The sequence below is a fragment of the Scophthalmus maximus genome, chromosome 14, assembly GCF_022379125.1.
Source record: "Scophthalmus maximus strain ysfricsl-2021 chromosome 14, ASM2237912v1, whole genome shotgun sequence".
NCBI classification, from domain to species: domain Eukaryota; kingdom Metazoa; phylum Chordata; class Actinopteri; order Pleuronectiformes; family Scophthalmidae; genus Scophthalmus; species Scophthalmus maximus.
Window position 1 is genome coordinate 9,865,826 of NC_061528.1, and position 17,064 is coordinate 9,882,889.

The 17,064-nt window shown below is 43.7% G+C and overlaps 1 protein-coding gene and 1 long non-coding RNA gene across 7 annotated transcripts in view; one reads left to right on the forward strand and one right to left on the reverse strand.

Annotated features, from left to right (window-relative positions):
• Nucleotides 1-17,064, reverse strand: part of osbpl6 (oxysterol binding protein-like 6) — a 30,813-nt gene that overhangs the window by 5,848 nt on the left and 7,901 nt on the right. For 3 of the 6 annotated variants that reach the window (XM_035651279.2, XM_035651280.2, XM_035651281.2), the window contains 16 exons: nucleotides 10,913-11,035; nucleotides 10,452-10,505; nucleotides 9,769-9,882; nucleotides 9,510-9,680; nucleotides 7,390-7,534; nucleotides 7,101-7,204; nucleotides 6,426-6,518; nucleotides 5,505-5,673; nucleotides 5,206-5,336; nucleotides 3,677-3,784; nucleotides 3,219-3,350; nucleotides 2,276-2,363; nucleotides 1,158-1,411; nucleotides 901-1,038; nucleotides 549-612; nucleotides 268-346 (listed from right to left, as the gene is read on the reverse strand). In XM_035651279.2, coding sequence (XP_035507172.1) covers nucleotides 268-346; nucleotides 549-612; nucleotides 901-1,038; nucleotides 1,158-1,411; nucleotides 2,276-2,363; nucleotides 3,219-3,350; nucleotides 3,677-3,784; nucleotides 5,206-5,336; nucleotides 5,505-5,673; nucleotides 6,426-6,518; nucleotides 7,101-7,204; nucleotides 7,390-7,534; nucleotides 9,510-9,680; nucleotides 9,769-9,882; nucleotides 10,452-10,505; nucleotides 10,913-11,035 — 1,967 coding nt within the window. The remainder of the gene's footprint in view (nucleotides 1-267; nucleotides 347-548; nucleotides 613-900; nucleotides 1,039-1,157; nucleotides 1,412-2,275; nucleotides 2,364-3,218; nucleotides 3,351-3,676; nucleotides 3,785-5,205; nucleotides 5,337-5,504; nucleotides 5,674-6,425; nucleotides 6,519-7,100; nucleotides 7,205-7,389; nucleotides 7,535-9,509; nucleotides 9,681-9,768; nucleotides 9,883-10,451; nucleotides 10,506-10,912; nucleotides 11,036-17,064) is intronic. The other 3 variants (XM_035651282.2, XM_035651284.2, XM_035651283.2) reach the window with 3 other exon arrangements.
• On the forward strand, nucleotides 14,059-16,462 carry LOC118320461. The gene is made up of 4 exons (XR_004796321.2): nucleotides 14,059-14,203; nucleotides 14,830-15,383; nucleotides 15,472-15,620; nucleotides 16,270-16,462. It is a non-coding gene; the product is annotated as an uncharacterized LOC118320461 (long non-coding RNA).

Below are 17,064 nucleotides of genomic sequence, written 5' to 3' on the forward strand. Positions count from 1 at the left end.
TTAATCACCACTGAGCCTTATAGCTGCACGGACTACAAACAGCTGGTGTAGTGCCAAGTCAGATATAGCAGAGTTTTCAGAAAAAATCAATTCCTCAGAGTCCTAATTAGAATTTGGATGTTGATGTGAATTGAAAGTCATAAACTGGTAATTAAAATAACACAGATGACATGAGAGCGGCATCAGAATCACTCGCCAGCTGAGATGATTTAATGTGTCTGTGGCTTTAGGTCAAACCACGACACAAACCATCTGGATCAAAGTTACCTGGGAATCACGAGATTCACAGTCCCTATTGGTAAAATCTCCATTGACTTCCCCCAGAATTTGTTTTTCCATCTCACATCTGCAAAGCAACAACATCAGAAATAAAGAAATATGCAAATATGCTTTGTATATTTTCTCAAATTATAAGGAATAAACTCTTATGTTTCTTGTATAAAGATTCAGCTGGAAATTAAAAGAGGTTGAATTAGTCGTTTATGGCTCCTCTACTCGGCCACAGTTCCCGTGAGGAACATGCCTCACTAATTAGAAAGGTGACCTACCTTGCCAGAAGGTGAAGTTCTTAGACTCACAGTGACAGGCGGAGATGGGAGGGTGGTGGCTCACCTTTTAGAAAAGATCAAACAGAAACAGTCTGACAGCCGTTGTTGATGTCGACAGTACACAATATATTCATTTCCTGCTTTTTTTTTGGCTGATCTCATCTCTGCAGGTTGACATATGAAAGATATTATGAGGAGTTGTGAGTAGAGACTGGTTTGCTCAAAGCAGCCAAAACTTTTGGCAACCACTGTTGTAATCGATACTTACACAACACTTCTCTTCAAAATCCACTTCATACTTGCATAAAACAATTGTTTTCACAGAGCAAAAATAATCTGTGAGCAGATTTACCTGTTCCGAGAGAAAACAGAAGCCCTTGTCTTCCCGGATACATTCATATGTCTCTCCGAGTAGCGGGTTGAATGGCTTACTTCCTGCTCTAAAGTAGGTGGATGAGTAGCCTGAGACGGCAAAAGCAGCAACAAGAGCCTGTGAGAGTCAAAACAACAAGACATGGCGCGATTAACCAGCTCATATTAACAGGCTTTTGTCAGGAACAAGCCCAACATCAGTATTGCATTTGATAGCATCAAAAAAGGCCTCTTTACCATGCGTTCGAAGGGATCCTCCGTCTCAGCAGCCTTGTCCAGCAGCTCGCTGTACTCCAGCTCTTCACACATGCGCTGCAGGGTGTTGAGGGGCTCGTTGAGCTCCACGGGCATGGACACTTTGGACAGGTCCTTGCCGATGTTGTTCCTCAAGATGTTCCACAGGTTGATGTTGCTAGTGTCGGGACACGGCGCCGGCAGGCAGGTGCGTCGCCCGTTACGGAAGGCGCTGCCGGCAAAGTCTCCGTTGGCCACTGCGAACACATCCGGTTACAATATTATTTATAGACCACTTAAAAATATATAGGCTACATGGTGCTTCACGCATGGCAGGACAGTATGTACGCATCTATGTAATCTGATGAATTGGGGAGCTTTTAGAGAACAACAGGGAAGCTATAACAATCAGTTTCCTCCACAGAAAATGTATCTGCAACTATTTTCATATAATTTAAAATCAGTCAAAAGAGAAAACTATGTTTTTAAAAGGTTTAAAGTTGAGTTTGATTGAGTCAGTCAGCTTCCTGAAGACAGATCGTTTCCGGACTTATCCAGAGCAACATTTTTGGACATTTGTGTCCTTACATCCAGAAAAGTTCAGGAAAATGTCTGGACTTCAGTAAATGTATGAAAGAAGCTCATGAGCCTTAAAATAATCAATACGATCTTAAAATCAGACCTAAGAGTTTAACTGAGGGCCAGTGTAAGGAGGCCAACAAGTGTGATGTGGTGTGGTGCTGTCAAAATATATTCAATCATTCTCAAGGAAATAATATGATCAATCTCAATACTTTTGCAGATTTTGCTGGAACTGTGTTTTCCTCATCATGAGATATCATTCATCTCTGTGTGGTACAGTATGTGACAAAGACGAAGGAGGGAGATCCATCGCTCCTGACACCGATAGCTTTCATAACGCCTAAGAGAAAGGCCTTGGCACAGAGCAACACTGCAAAGTCAACTGCCTCCGCCACACAGATAAATAAGTTTGTGTGTCTGTGCGAGGAGCACGGTTGTTCCACTGAGCGGGATATTCTCCTTTGTTAATGTTTTGTATTTCTTACAGAGTGCTACGGAGGCTCGACGAGGGGCCTGTGACGGTGCAGAATTGGACCTACTTTGTCTGGAGACGTTATCGGTCACACTGGCGTTGTCCTCGGAAATGTTATCACTCACATCACTGACATATGACTCATCGTCTGAGCCCTGTGAGGGGAACAGGTACAGAGCTGAGTGAGTCAGTGCAGTCGAGTGCAGCACAAACTCTGATCAGAGCAACCGACAGCCACACACACACGCGCGCACGCACGCACGCACGCACGCCAGACACACATACGGTCAACTGCAGTTTGCCAGTGGCTAAAAAATTGCAGCAGTCGCCAGCAATGCAGCAATCATGAGACGAGACAAGGCAACATTTTCATTTTTATATATAGCAAACACAATGAGGCCATTGACGTTGCCAAAGAGCAGCATATTGTAGCCTCTCAATGTAATAACCTCCATTACAGTCGCCTGCTGCTGGTGGTGGACATTTGTCCAACAGTGTAACACTGGTCTGAGTGGGTCTGCTGTGTGAGCGCGTTGATGATTCCTCGCCGGGCAATCCTTCAGCGTGGCTCAGTGTGAGGCTGGAGAGCGCTACAATGCATAATGGCTCTTCAGAGACCACATAAATTTGGAGCAGGGTGTTCGTGGGGAGTTAAAAGGGGAGGCAGCAGAAATGATTGCCTCAAGTGATGGAACAAACTGCCCTTTTTAACAAAGCTAGAAGCTGCATATCAAGAGAAGCAGACAGAAGAGTCGTGCTATTATTCACAGACACAACAGAGGGATTAAGCCTCAGGGGAAGATTAAAAAAAGAGCACTACTGTTTGCCTGAGATTTCCTTATAAGCTTTCTCTGCTTTTCCTTCTGCCCTCAGTAATTGCTGGCTAACTCCAGCTCCACACGCAGCCACCACCAGCAGCGGGGCAAGTTCAACCCCCATCCCACCCCCTCTTTGATCCACTTCTGCTCCTTGTGGTCCACACCGCCGTCTCAACTGTCCCCCCGTTATACCTCATTCTCCGACGAGCTGGCTGACAGAAGCACTTCCTGGGCATCAAAGAACTCGGAGACAGACTCTGACATGGAGAGTCGGCTCTCATTAGAGGCCTGCTGAGTCAGAGGGATCCCCATCTGTTCCCCGGCCTGCGGGCAAACACATGCACAACACACGAGATGTTCCCGGTTGCTTGCTATGGTCACAGTTTAGAACCCAAAAACAGACACATTTCGAAAGACTACAGTGACGTCGTCTTGCAGCATGTGTATCCTTGCCAGGGGGCAAGCTCCCAACCGTGAAGTCATTTTTTCCCCACTAACATTGATGTCAGGTTCTGCATAGAACCATGATCTATTAAGCTTACCTGCCAGGGCATACTGGAAAGACCATCGGCCTATAACGACGGGAGTCAATAATGTAGGCGTCCCAAATTAGCTTCGTCATCAGTGACAGACTTCCCACAGTGACCTACCTCATCCGGCGTGGGGATGACGTTCACACTGACAACTTGTTCACTCAGGACAGATTCAGAATGAATGCGGTTGAGTCGAGTTCGAAGTTCTGCGTTTTGGGACACGGCCTGGATAAAAAAATGGGGGGGGGGGGGGGGTGGATTATTTTCAAAATTCTACTTGAAACTCTGCTGATATCTGACCATGGCACGAAAGGTTCTAGGAGCTGATTGTTTCATTTAAAAGTCCGGTTTGAGCTACTGTTCCTCTCAATACAGAAAACTCTCGGGGAAATGTTTGCCTGCCTGGCGTCAATCAGTGGATGGATAAAATTACTTTCTAGCTACACCTGGAAAAAAAATATTCTATTTTATATTGACATATGTACATACTGATTTCATGTACAGAATGACAACATGTGCGTGAAAAGGCTCTCTCATAGTGATGAGCCCACACCGTTATGACCTGACTCTGCAGTTCCCCCTCAGCGCTGCAGAGCATTTTAGTGTCTTTCAGCTCATTGATTTGGTTCAAGGGCCCGCGACGTGACTATTCTGGTTCACTCTCTCTGTTCTGATCAGCATCTTTTTCAGCTGTTTTCAGCAAAAAAAAGTCTGATAAACCCACTTTACACTACCTGCTCAGTAACGAACCGGAGACGGGCACGGCTAGCGACTATCGGGTGAACGTCGTGGATTATCTGCCGGCTAAAGCGTGAGATGTTTCCCTCAGGAGTGGTTGAGACCAAAAACAGCTAAAAGAAATGGACAATAAACTTACAAATTATTAGGTGGTGAGAAACACAAATCCAAATGAATGATAATTTTACCTCATAACTGCTCGGTTTTTAAATAGGGGCCACATCAATGTTACAGTGAAGCGATAAGCTTGTTTCGGCAGCTCCCAAGAGAATAAATCCCTCGGTACTTCCTTGGTAAGATCAGCGGCTGTAGCTCTAACAACCATGACTCCCGACTATAACCTTCGCGCAGAGCTTTGTCATAAAAACCTGTCCTCCAGCCTGTGGCGGCATTGTCACACACACATCCAATTAGGCACAAAGCGGAGATAAAGCAGGAGAAACATTTCACTGAAATGATGTCAACTGTTAACAGAGTACCAGTCCAATTAAACCACTGGGGCAGAGAGGCGGCCCCAAGGAGCAGAGCTAATGAACTACAAGTCGCATTTCTCTCTGTCACCAATTAATAAGGAAAAAAAAAGAAAAGATCGAGCTTTAATGGCTCACTTGCCTCTGCTCTCATCATCTTCTAAATTACGCTTGCCATGACTGCTTGGAATAAAATGCAGTTTGTGCATTTTATCTGAGAGCCCGCCGTCATGAGCACATCACAAAACATGTCGCGTACAAAAATGGGTTTGAGTTTAAAGACACCAAATACACATTGCTCAAATTACTGCAGTAATTTCCTGAGTAATTGAGCATCGCACTAAATAAAAAAAACTCCAGCCAAATACTGTCGGATCACAGATTCAGATTTAACGAATGACACGAGGAGAAGTGGTTGAAGACGGCTCCTTACGTTACCTGCGACAGAGACTTCCTGAGAGTGATGATCTGGGTCGACTGGTCTGACTGTTCCTGGTCAGACAGAATCTGTTTGATCTTTTCTTTCTCTATGGCCACAGTGTTGAAGGCCGACTTCAATAGAGAGTGAACTGCACGGGGATAAGACAAAAGGAAAAATTGATATCTTCACCAAGGATCCTTACCAAGCTTCAAGGTCCTAAAATCAAAATCCTTATTCTCAAAACGCTGTGAAACTCAATCATCAAACCTTGTCTAATACCACTGCTGTGCTGCAGCCATGTACACTGCCTGCCTACCTTTCTGGGCGATGGTGCAGAACTCCTCCTGAAGTTTAATGTAGTCGCTGGCGCACTCTACGCTGTCCGTGAGCCGGGAGACAGGCGGCTGAAAGTCCACCAGCTCGGCACACAGGTTAGGATTGGACGAGTGGAGGCGGACGGGGGACATGCTGGCGGACAGAGGGACCTGGAGAGAGATGAAGACCACAGAGAACCACTGTCAGTCCTCTGCGAGGCGCAAAGAAGCTCTTCTGCGTCAGAACAAATCGCCGACCAAGCGGTATGTACGGTTGACTTGGACTTTCTTGTTGTAGTCGTAGAAATGTATATATTAGACTACCGAGGAAGGGTTACTCCGTTTAGTGTGGAGGTCAGTAAGAAAAAACACTGTGTGAAAGCACATTTAGTCTTTTCAGGGAAGTACAAATTAATATGTTAAACAAAACAAGCGTGAATTAGCAAAGATGGAGAAATCATTACTCAGGCATGCCACGCTAATAAGTGCCTGCTGCAGTGCAGACTGAATAAACAACAAAAAATAACAAAGAGGAGAGAAAAAGCTAAACCGTTCTATCTCAGTTGTGTTTGTTTAACAACCCCCCTTCTTTGAACGGGTACAATGAGCAGCAGGGTTACAATTTTCATTTAATGCAATTGCGCTGTTGTTATCTTGACTAAGCAGTCTGGTGTTCAGATTCTTCGAAACGCAAACATGTTCAATTTTAAATGACAACTAAGCAGAGAGAACCTGCACATCTTCACCTTTCAGAAGCTTGATGCTGTGAATCTTCCCCATTCTTTTATTGTTAAGGATCAATGTTCTGTCGCCCCACTAATCAATTAATCAGCTACTATTGAAGCATCTATCATCAAAATCCTGTCTGTGTGTGTTTGTGTCTGTACATAATAGAGACAGAGTAGAAATGTGAAGAGAGGTACCTGAAGCTGGAATTTTGCATCTTTGCCGACACTTTTTGTTCTCCATCTTCTGTTCAAGCGTTTTTCTTTCTTTGACAATTCTACACAATTGGCCTTTGTGGCACACGTGGATCAAAATATGCAAAGTGCAGTTAATAGGACAAACACATCACAAAGCAAAAGTTAGACACTGGCTGCAGTGAAATGACCAAAAAAAGACAACATTCCCACAAATGAGCAGCAAACAAATTTCAAGGCAAATGGAATATGTGGTGTTTAAAAAAATACATTCCAGCCAAAAACTATAATAAAACTGGCTATCTGGAAAAATCCTGGTGGGTCATCAAATTGGCCGCTTCACCGTTAGACCAAGGAACACTTTAATTGAAAAACTTATCAATAGATAAGATATTGATCAGTCAGAGAAGCAGGCGGCTTATTCTGTAAAGCACAACTGAATTTCCTTGACAGGTAATGAAGCTCGAGGTTTTAAAAGATTGTACCTTTCTGAGAGTGACACATCTACATCATTAACGGAGTTTAAATGTGTTTCTGAGCAACACAAACACACACAAACACACGCACGGACACATAGCCTCTAAATGAGACAAACTAAATTGATTATCCTGCTCTCTGTTTGTTTGTTTGTGTGTTTTTGTGTATGTACATGCATGTCTTTGTGTGTGTGAGTTCTACCTGCATATCTGTGAAGTTGGGTGCTGACTGTGTCCTCTGTAGAATCTCCAGACTCTGCAGTAACCGGCTCAGCTCGGTCAGATTGGACTGGCATCGTGCGAGCTCTGAAAATGAAATTCACGCCCACACACACGCACAGACACATTCAGTGCTATGTGTCATGAAATGGTCATCAATCCTCCGAGTGAGGGGTTTCAGAGGACTTATCGTAAGGCCTTGCGGCTTTATTCAATCCACTCCTTTGTAAAATCTGATTTGTTGCCAGTATGAGGAGGAAAATTGCACTTACCCTCTGCACACTTGTCCATCTCCTCCGATTCCTGCAGCCATGCAACCACCTTGCTCTGGCCGTTACTGTAGGACGCAGGCAGGCTGCTGCTGCTGTTGTTGCTGGGGGCCACCGGCTGCCAAGGCAAGCTGCTTGGCTTTGCCTGCTGGGGTGGTACAGGAGAAGACACACAGTGAACACACCTGACCAGGGGAAAATGTGTCGTGAATCTAAATCTTCTGAATCTATCAGTCAAACCAAAAACATCAAGAAGTGTGGGTGTGTCAGAGTAGCAAATGAGCTGCGCGTCTAAAAACTGCACGTCAGTGTTCAGGTTCCAGAAAAATTATTAGTTCATTATAATTCAAGTGGACAGCTTCTATTTCATCAAGCTAAATAAGTGTGAAATACGTCACTCTAAGTTAATAAACAACCTCGTCCTCTTCCCTTTTCATATAACTCTAACACACTCACACTGGCCCCAAAAATCCAGTAAAAGATACAAGGTAAAATATTAATTGCAGTATGGGGAAGTTTGCTCCGCTATTATTGACAGACTCTAAATGCAGAAAATGCTGACATTTGAGAAGCCTAAAAGAAGCAAATATCTGGCATTTTTTGTTTGATAAATCCCTTCGTATTACTCTTGATTAATATTTAGCACAAATCAAAACAGAAAACCATTACAGGTATTTGAATGGATCGTCTGGCTCCCCTGTGCCCTCGAACAGGTCACTTGACAGACAGAAGTCTTCTTAGGTTTTGGGTTTAATGAACCCTGATTAGCTGGAGTATTTGTACGGAGATGGGAATATTAAATTGAAGTACACTGAAAGGTAAACATTACACGCCACAAAGTCTTGGGTGACAAGTAATCAGGTGAGAATGATGACGGCGGCACAGAGACAGGATGCATCCTGTCTGACCATAGAGTCTTCCTGTCATTACTGTGGATGTTCAGTGAATTTTACTTCCTCTGTTCTGGATGATATTTTGGTACACTCTCCTAGTTTCCAATAAAAAAACAGAACTAGGCGATCTGTCATTCCCCATTACCCTTCTTGAATAAGTTATTGCACTCTGCTTGTAACCCAGCGAGAGACTACTTTTAAGCCTGAAACACAGGAGAAGTATGAAATATACTCAGACGTGTCTGTTAAAGGAAGAGCAAGTGATTCTAATCCAATACACTTTTTTTTGTCAAATTCAGTTAATATCTCATTACGGTCCAATCCAAAAATATGTATCAAAATATATCTGTAAATAGGAAATAAACAGGGCCACGCAACACTATTCTGGCCACTCGGCATTACAACGTTCATGCTCATTCACAGGACAAAGGAAAGAGGCCGTGTTTGTCAATTAAAGTGTTTTGATGGTCCAATGGCGCATTTGATGGCCCACCAAGATTTTTCCCAGTCTTGCAGTTGGCCAGTCCGACTCTTGTGGCGAGACCGACGAGAAATGAAAGGCAGGAATGGGATGCGCCACTTGCTCTGTGTTGTTATGTTTCACAAAGCCATCCATCCATCCATCTATCCATCATCTATACCGCTTTTGCTTTTAAAGGTGGGGGGCTAACCACTACATCACCGTGACGCCCTATCTCACAGAGACAAGAGGTCAGTATGGTTCTGTCCTGTTTGCCTGGTTTGTAAACAAGCAGGTATCCGTTGTCATATTCATGTGTCTAGTAACATTAAATTGACATTCAGGTAAGTTTAAGTGCACCGAGCTATTTCATTGCATTTGTTCATACAACGTTTTAAAACCACAAAGAGTTTTGTAGCACAGTGGATTCATGTGGTTGGATGCATAATTCAAAATGTTATGGTAGTTAGAGTCCCCTCCCTTATTAGCTATTAGCTACAGGAGCTTGTGGGGCTGGGCTGCCTGATGAACACTGAAGGGGAGGGGCTGTGTTTGCTGTCGAGTTCATTCATCGACAGTCTTTCTATAGAACTTCTCACTCCACCATTAAGAAAGCTCAGATATTGACTTCCTGATCTGTGGTGCACAATTGCGGTGAATTACAGCACACTTAGTCTTTTCACTGATCACATTCTAACAAGTGAGATACTACAAACCAATTTCCACATAAGATACTGTGGTAGAGCCATCGGGGGGGTGGGAGGACTCACCTTTGCTTCATGTGCCACACTCGCAGCAGGTTGGGGAGACTCCATGGCAGCCGAGGGGGGAAACGCTCGCATGGTGGCGTCCCGGGGGGAGCGTACAATCTCATTCTGCCTGTAGAGCCGGTGATGACGCAGCTTGGATACCCAGGCATCAAAGATTTCTTGAGATTTGACCTGAAAGAGGAGGAGGACGGACAGAGGGTTGAACTCTGTCATCCGCTGACCCTGAAGGAACAGTATTGATTCTTGTCATCGGTGTTACCTTCAGGTGATAGATATGCTCCTCGGTGTCCAGGTCGATGCGACGGGCCCGTTTTTTGATAGACATCACTGAGAGGCCGACGTCAATGCTGCCATGCAGTTTGCTTTTCTGGATCTGAGGCAAGTGATTGACACACATTTTTGTCAGTTTGCTTTTAGTCAATTTTTTTGGTAAATTTTGTGCACACATTACATTTTAAAGTGAAGTTATATTAATGGCAAATTTCTTTCACAATATAAAGTCAGAAGGCATCAAACCAAACCGTCCACCAAGCATGGCGGCTTTAACAACATTTCAGGTGTTCTTAAACATTTTATTGGGCATGTTTCACAATTTTGTCAAGTTAAATCCACACAATTTGATCAACTAATGAAGAAAACAACTGGATTAATTGACAATGAAATTAACCCTTAGTTGCAGCCCTGCACATGTATGTTTTATGAAAGTCTGAAATGCTCATTGTAAACTGACTACAAGTAACCCCAAGTGTACAGGATACTTCAAAAGTCAGGTGTTTTATTCTCGTTTTTTCATTGAAAGAGTTTCTGTTAAGTGATATGGCGTCCTGAAACACACTGAGCATTGTGGTCCATGTTGCAGATGTTTCTGCTGACTCATTGCAAAGCCCAGCCGATCTCAGGCCGGCCTGTTTGTGCCTGTGGGTTATAGTCAGGATTACTTACATCAATGGGGGACTTTGAGTACTTCAGGATACCATTGTCCAGGACAAAAAAACGCTGCAGAGAAAATAAGAACAAAAATAACATTTTGGTTCGTGTTGGTTAAACAACAGGAAGGACAGACACTGAATATAGATCACAGTGAACCTGTTTAAATCGTAGATCGAATGCAAATTCAAAGTTGTCCACAGATTATTCCGTGTGTAGGACATTCGTGTTGTGTGTTACGATATGTTCACAACAGCGACTGGTTTCCACCGGTATGCACGTGTGTTTGGAAAACAACAGCTAAGCTGATGGTGACGGTAGTGAAGTCAAAAGAAATTTCCACTAAGCTTGCGGAAGAGGCCCACAGAGGGTGAGGCAAGGTGGGCGAAGAGTGAAAAGGGGAACTTTTTTTAATAACACAGCAAACTGTTCAAGCATTCGGGGAGCGTCTGTGTTTGAAAATGTTTTTTTCTCACCTTGTGCCAGCCTTTCAGGGGCCATTTCCGCTTCTTCAACATGAAACCCTCGTGTTTATCAGGCCTCTGGACGTTGCTCTGACCGATTTTCAGCCCTTCAATGATTTCCCAGCTGTCAGCCTCCTGGAGAGGGATAGAAATACAGCACTGTGTCAGAACTAATCCACTTACTCCTCCATAATAGTAAGACAACAGCAGACACGCCTGCTGTAATAAAAAAAAAAAAAAAAAAAATCTGCTGTCATGCCCACAGTCTGACAGACAGAGGAAAACAACAGGGATACACTTGTTTATTGTTTCCCCCTGTACCACACAGTTAAAGAAATACTGCCCCATTCAAATTCCTCCTGCTCTCTCAGCATTTCCACTCCGTTAGTTTCTCCTGACTGTGCTCTTCCTGCTTCTTGTGGGCCTGCAAATCAAAGTGACACCTCTGGACTAGAGAGACGGCAGGGTTATGTGGGGACAGGTGAGGTTTCCTTCTTGACCCTACCTGCCCCTGCCCCCAAACATCACAAAATCATGGGATCAGAGATCAAGTTTTTTCTTTGTGAACCATTTTTTACTCTCCCTGTAACTGTCCCATCTACGTCGACCTTGCCAGGGCTGCCCTGGGATATCCATTGACTAAAAATCACTATAATATTCACAAATATGACTTCATGACTTGCATAACAATATTGTATTCATCAACAGATGCACTTTGACAGATGTTTGGATGCATGCATGCATTACTTGAAGAAATCCCCTACATACTGTAATTTCCCACATCATATGGCATTATTTTAAACTTCTTTGTGTGAGTTTTAGGCTTCTACACAAACACAGTGTTTTCTGCCAGAGTTAGAAAGGTTTATGTTTTGCCTGTATGCTACTACTGGTTTGAAGTGGGCGGGGCTCAGCTGCAGAAGAGTCAACAACAGCTGAGACTCGTTTTAGCAAGGTGTCAAATGTGAAACTGAAGAGAGCAACCATGATGTCAACAAAGCATGTCTCGTCACTGCATTATAACAATACAGTCATTAGAAATATACATTGGAAAATCAATAATATCAAAAGAATGGAAAGCTTTTAAATGTGATATTGTTGAAGTATGTCAGATCTTTAATTTCATACATGAAACCGAAGTCTTAAAGGTAAAATCCACAATCGCACAAGCCTTTTCTTCACTGTTTGCTGTGAAGTGGCGATCTCCAAGACGGCACGACGACAGCCGACCTTGGTTTGCAGGACATTTAACAAAAGGAGACAACAGTTTGTTTAATCTAATGAACCACGCAAATGGATCTGTCTGGTAAATGAGGTTGTGTTTCTCCACAGACGGCGGCCTCCTCCTTCCAGTGGCCCTGTGCAGCAGGGGGAGGCGGAGGAGGAGATCAACTTCATTTACCAAAGAGTAACTCACCGTTCAAAGCAGTCATATCATAAAAGGCAGCGGTCTGCTCATTATACTCATAGAGCGATTAAGTCTTTGCCATTCGAAAAAAAAAACCCCTCAGCTCTATGAAGGTGCCTGTGTGACACGATCAATACTTCTTTTCATATCAGCACTTAAATACGACGAGCACACACTCTCTAACAGGCAGCCCGCAGCACATGAGGAAGCCGGACGTCCTGTGTCTTATCTGAAGCATTACAGACCCTCAACTGGCTCTAAATTGATCATATAAATTCTACACTAAATACAGAACAGCTTGTGCAGCAACTGTTTCAATTCAATGCACTTTCCGACCCAATCAACAATACAAATCCACAAAATGCTCATGGGGATCAGTCCACACATCCTCTGGCTCCACGTACAGTTAATACCAAATCAGATGCCAACTGTGGGTTTATATGGAAATTACTGCTACAGTCAGAGAATATGCTTTTGTTATTTGACCCCCAAAGAAACAGAATGGAATTAAGCCAAAGTGATTTCCTGCACTCTGCTCACATTCATTGATCTCGCTGCAGAATAATTCAAAGCTGAATGAGCGAGTCCCTCTTGGTTTTCCTCTTTAATGAAGGACCTTGTGGCTTCTCTGTTTCAAGATTTTTTAAAAGATTTGTGTTTGATATGGATATAAGATAAACTGGATTCATTACGGGTGTTGGTTTTGGATAAATCTTTTTTCCCCTGATCATTAACTAAATCAATCTAACAGTCTGTACCTGTACCTGTGTCCGTTTCAAAGGTCTGAAGTTTAATGGGATCCACCAACTGCAGTGACACTCAGCAGTGTAGCACAGCAGCCCCTTTTAATGCTGCAATGAATCAAACTATTACAGTTAAGGTCTACCTGAGCAGGAGGAAGGACAAACACTCCACGAGGAAACCTTAGGCCGAATCGGCTCTATAAATATCTGTGCAACAGCCGCCTTCTGACGACTAGTTTCTCAAGTGACAAAACAATGAAAAAAACTAAATCTTTCACATTTGAATTTTTCAATCTCAATGGATTGATCACCCAAAACAAAAGAAAATGTAATTGTTCAATTGAAAAACACCCGGTCGCCGTTTAGAGAGGACGGCTACAGCAGCCAAGAACAGACGTATTTGCCATCTTTTTATTCAATCCCATCATCTTGATATAATTGTCCTGTTGCCTTGGGATAACAAGCTCACTTGTCTCAGAAAAACAACAGGCCCATCTCTAGAGAATATTGGACATTGGATAATATCTTGTTTTCACCAGGAAAAAAAAGCATTGGTAAATTCATTTATTAGTCCATTAACAGTAAACTTATTAGAAAATGAATCAGCAACTATTCTGGTAATTGATTCATTTGTTGCTTTTTGCTTTTTTTTTGCCCATGATGACATTTCAGCAGTTCTAAAAACACCATCCAATCGTCACAGATTTGACCAAAATAGTCGCTTACTTAACTGTTTACCAAAGCAACGATGATATATTAGTGCAATAATTTAAAAGGCCTATGACTATGTATGTGCCTTCCACTCTGACTTGCATGCTTTAAGAATATGCCCTGTAGGGATATAAAACTCTAGTCTGTAACATGCTCCCACACCATCTTCCGCAATCACCACTAAACAATGATCTTTCAGCAGCTAATGATATTTCCGCCTGACACTGCTGAGTCAGTGTCTGGTTGGCTCAGCAGTAAAGCTTAGATTAGAGCAGGAGGGTGGGCTGCCACATGGATGAGGAGTTAAAGGTTATGTATGATATGCTCTGCCTCTGCCTCACTCTGCCACCAGGAACTTGGACCAACAAAAAATGCTTCGTCGGCCAAAACCCCAGCCTCCCTTTGTGTTCTCGGAGAGGTGGTGCCTCTACAGTCCTCCATGTAAGATGCTGCTGTTTGTAAATGTGTGTTTTTAAAACTTATTTCAGGGCTAGTTAGCTGGCTGGCATAGCCACAGACTCTATAAAAATAAGCCACGCTGTTTCTGGTTTAACTGCACCATTGTGGGCAGGTGACGGGTGTGTTTACGGTGTTTGTGCAACACTGAGAGACATCATTGTGCGGAAAAGGTGTACAAATTTGCGTGTCCATCTGGGGGCATGTTTACATCACTGCCAATCAGACGCTGGGTTCATCTCAATTTGTAAACACGACGCGGATGTCAGACCCTACCACAGGGAGGGACTCACATACACTCGCATCAACGTGCCAGTCCACGACTTTCATCTTCTACGGCAACATCTGTATCTCACCTTGTAGCGACTGATAATCACATCACGGATTTCTCCACTTGTATAAATCGAGGGGACCTTTCATAAATATTTACCGCAAACAGCGTGATTCCATTTATTCCTCCTACTGTCTCTAGGCCAAAAATGTCCTTTAAAACCCGGAAATAACTAACTGCAAGAGAAAAAGCGGATATTTGTAGCCACATTTTGAACCATCATGTAATGTCTTGTGTGTGTGTGTGTGTGTGTGTGTGTGTGTGTGTGTGCTTTCTGCAGGTTGTGCCTCTAATTGCTTTCACGAGGGTCTCCAGAGTGAACAGTAGTTGTCAGCAGAGGAGAAAGTGACACGTATTGATTTGAAAATGGGGGCTGGATCTCATTAAGGCTTTCCCCCCCGACAAAATGCCACGCTCTCATTTCTCCTCAAAAACTGAAGCCCAGCCAAGCCAGCTAAGGTCTTTCTCAGCGTCTGCTGTGCTCCCTCAGGTTATCCCTCAGGATGATGCACTGCACTGTATCCCTGAAAACTCGCCTGCACAAAACACACTAAGCAGGCAATGATGCAGCATAATGCTCCCATAAGGTGCACAACTAAGGTTAATGCATAAAGTCAATTTGGTTCAGAGAAACCTATCTCTGCTGCAGACCTCCACACAACTCAGTCAGCCATGTTTATAGAGTCACTCTAAGTTCATTCTTTTAGTCGCTGTTCTGGAGCTTTCCATTGTATCTTCATCAACAGATGTCATCAGGACGGTTCAACTGCGTGAATGCCAAAAACCAAACATTTCCAAACATTATTGGTGGCATGCTTCTGCAAAATTGGCCCGGTTAGTGCAATATTGGGAAATTATTACATTATTGAGTTTTGCCAAAAAAGAATCTATCCATCCATCCATTTTTTCCCCCACTCATCAGGGATCAGGTCACAGAGGCAGTGTTCCAGACATCCCTCTCCCCGGCAACGCTTTCCAGCTACTCCTGGGGGATCCTGAGACGCTTCCAGGCCAGATGGGACATGTAGCCCCTCCAGCGAGTTCTGGTTCTACCTCTCGGTCTCCTCCCAGGTAGAGCTGCCACAGGAAGGTGCACAGGTGGCAGACAACATGCCCGAACCACCTCGACTGACCCCGAGATCGTGACTACAAGCGGCCGAAATTAGCTTTCTCTGCGGGGTGGCTGGGCTCAGCCTTAGTGATAGGGTGAGGAGTTTGGACGTCCGGAGGGAGCTGCCTCTGTAATATCACATGAATTGTGAGGGTCAACCCCACACACAAACACATTGATTGTAAATGAGGTTCTGGTCTTTCTGCTGATTTCCTCTACACGTTACTATCTCGAGGTATTGATCAAGCAAGTGCATAAAACTGAGGGGATCTACTGGACAAAGGCTTAATGTGTTGCTATCTCTGCAGCTATGCACGTACCTGACATCATTAAACAAATGAAAAGGGATGAAAAAGAAAAAAAAAAGTGCTAACAGGTAACGTTGCTTTGAGATTTACTTTGCTCTGCAAATGCTGAACCCTTTTCCCCACGAGGGCTTTCTTTTCAACAGCAAGTAGGCGACATTAAGGAAAGGAAAAATGAACAGAAGGGTTGGAGCGGTTAACTGTCGTCTTCATCAAGCAGCAGGCCTCTGCCTTTCTTTTCAAACCGGCCCCACTTCTCAAACCGGATCCCTTTTTTTCTTTTCTTTTTTTTTTCTTCGGACAGCCGCCACCCGCGGACACAAGCTGGGCTCCCGTGCAGCATACCAGAGCGTGCCACATGTTCAGTGGCGCACCGAGCCTCCGCCTGTCGCTCATGAATTATTCATGACCCGGTGCCGACGGAAAAGCTGTGATGTCAGAGATTCCAGTTCTCGGTGTCCTGTTTCCTGGGCGGCCACACAGTGACACAGCAGCTCAGTGAGGTAAGGAGGGGCCGGGGGTTTTAGGTGGCTCACGGCAGAGGTTAAGTTTAAACACTTGTGAAATAAGAGCGCACCTCGTTGTTTAACGTGTCTCTGCGAGGTTTTCATTTACTAAGCAGGGAATTAGGGATGCTCTCTCTCTCTTAGATGATTAGTCACCCAATCAGTCGATAAGGTCCCGCAGGGTTGATAGTTAAAGTGATAGTGATAGTCTAAGTCTTTTAATGGACTTTAACTATCACTAGCTGATTGAATTCATTTGCAAATAAAATAGAGAGAAAAAATTTGGCAGATTCTAATAACCACATACCACAGTCAAAGAAACTGCTCCCACCAGTTTTTATTTTAAATTGCAAATTTATGTCAGATTGATCGCCAACATTGTGTGACGTTTGAAGGGAATGAGTGATCAACAATGAGGCTGTCAGATGTCCTACGTGCTGCGGCTCCTGTTGTCATCTCTCTGTGTTTGGTAACATGAGGATATAGTTATACTGAAATTGTTCTTTTATAGGAACTGTAAAATCCATCAGCGGTTCTGTTTTTACTTTATTGATCTATACAGTGTGAGCACAAAAGACGCAAAATTGTGGTGG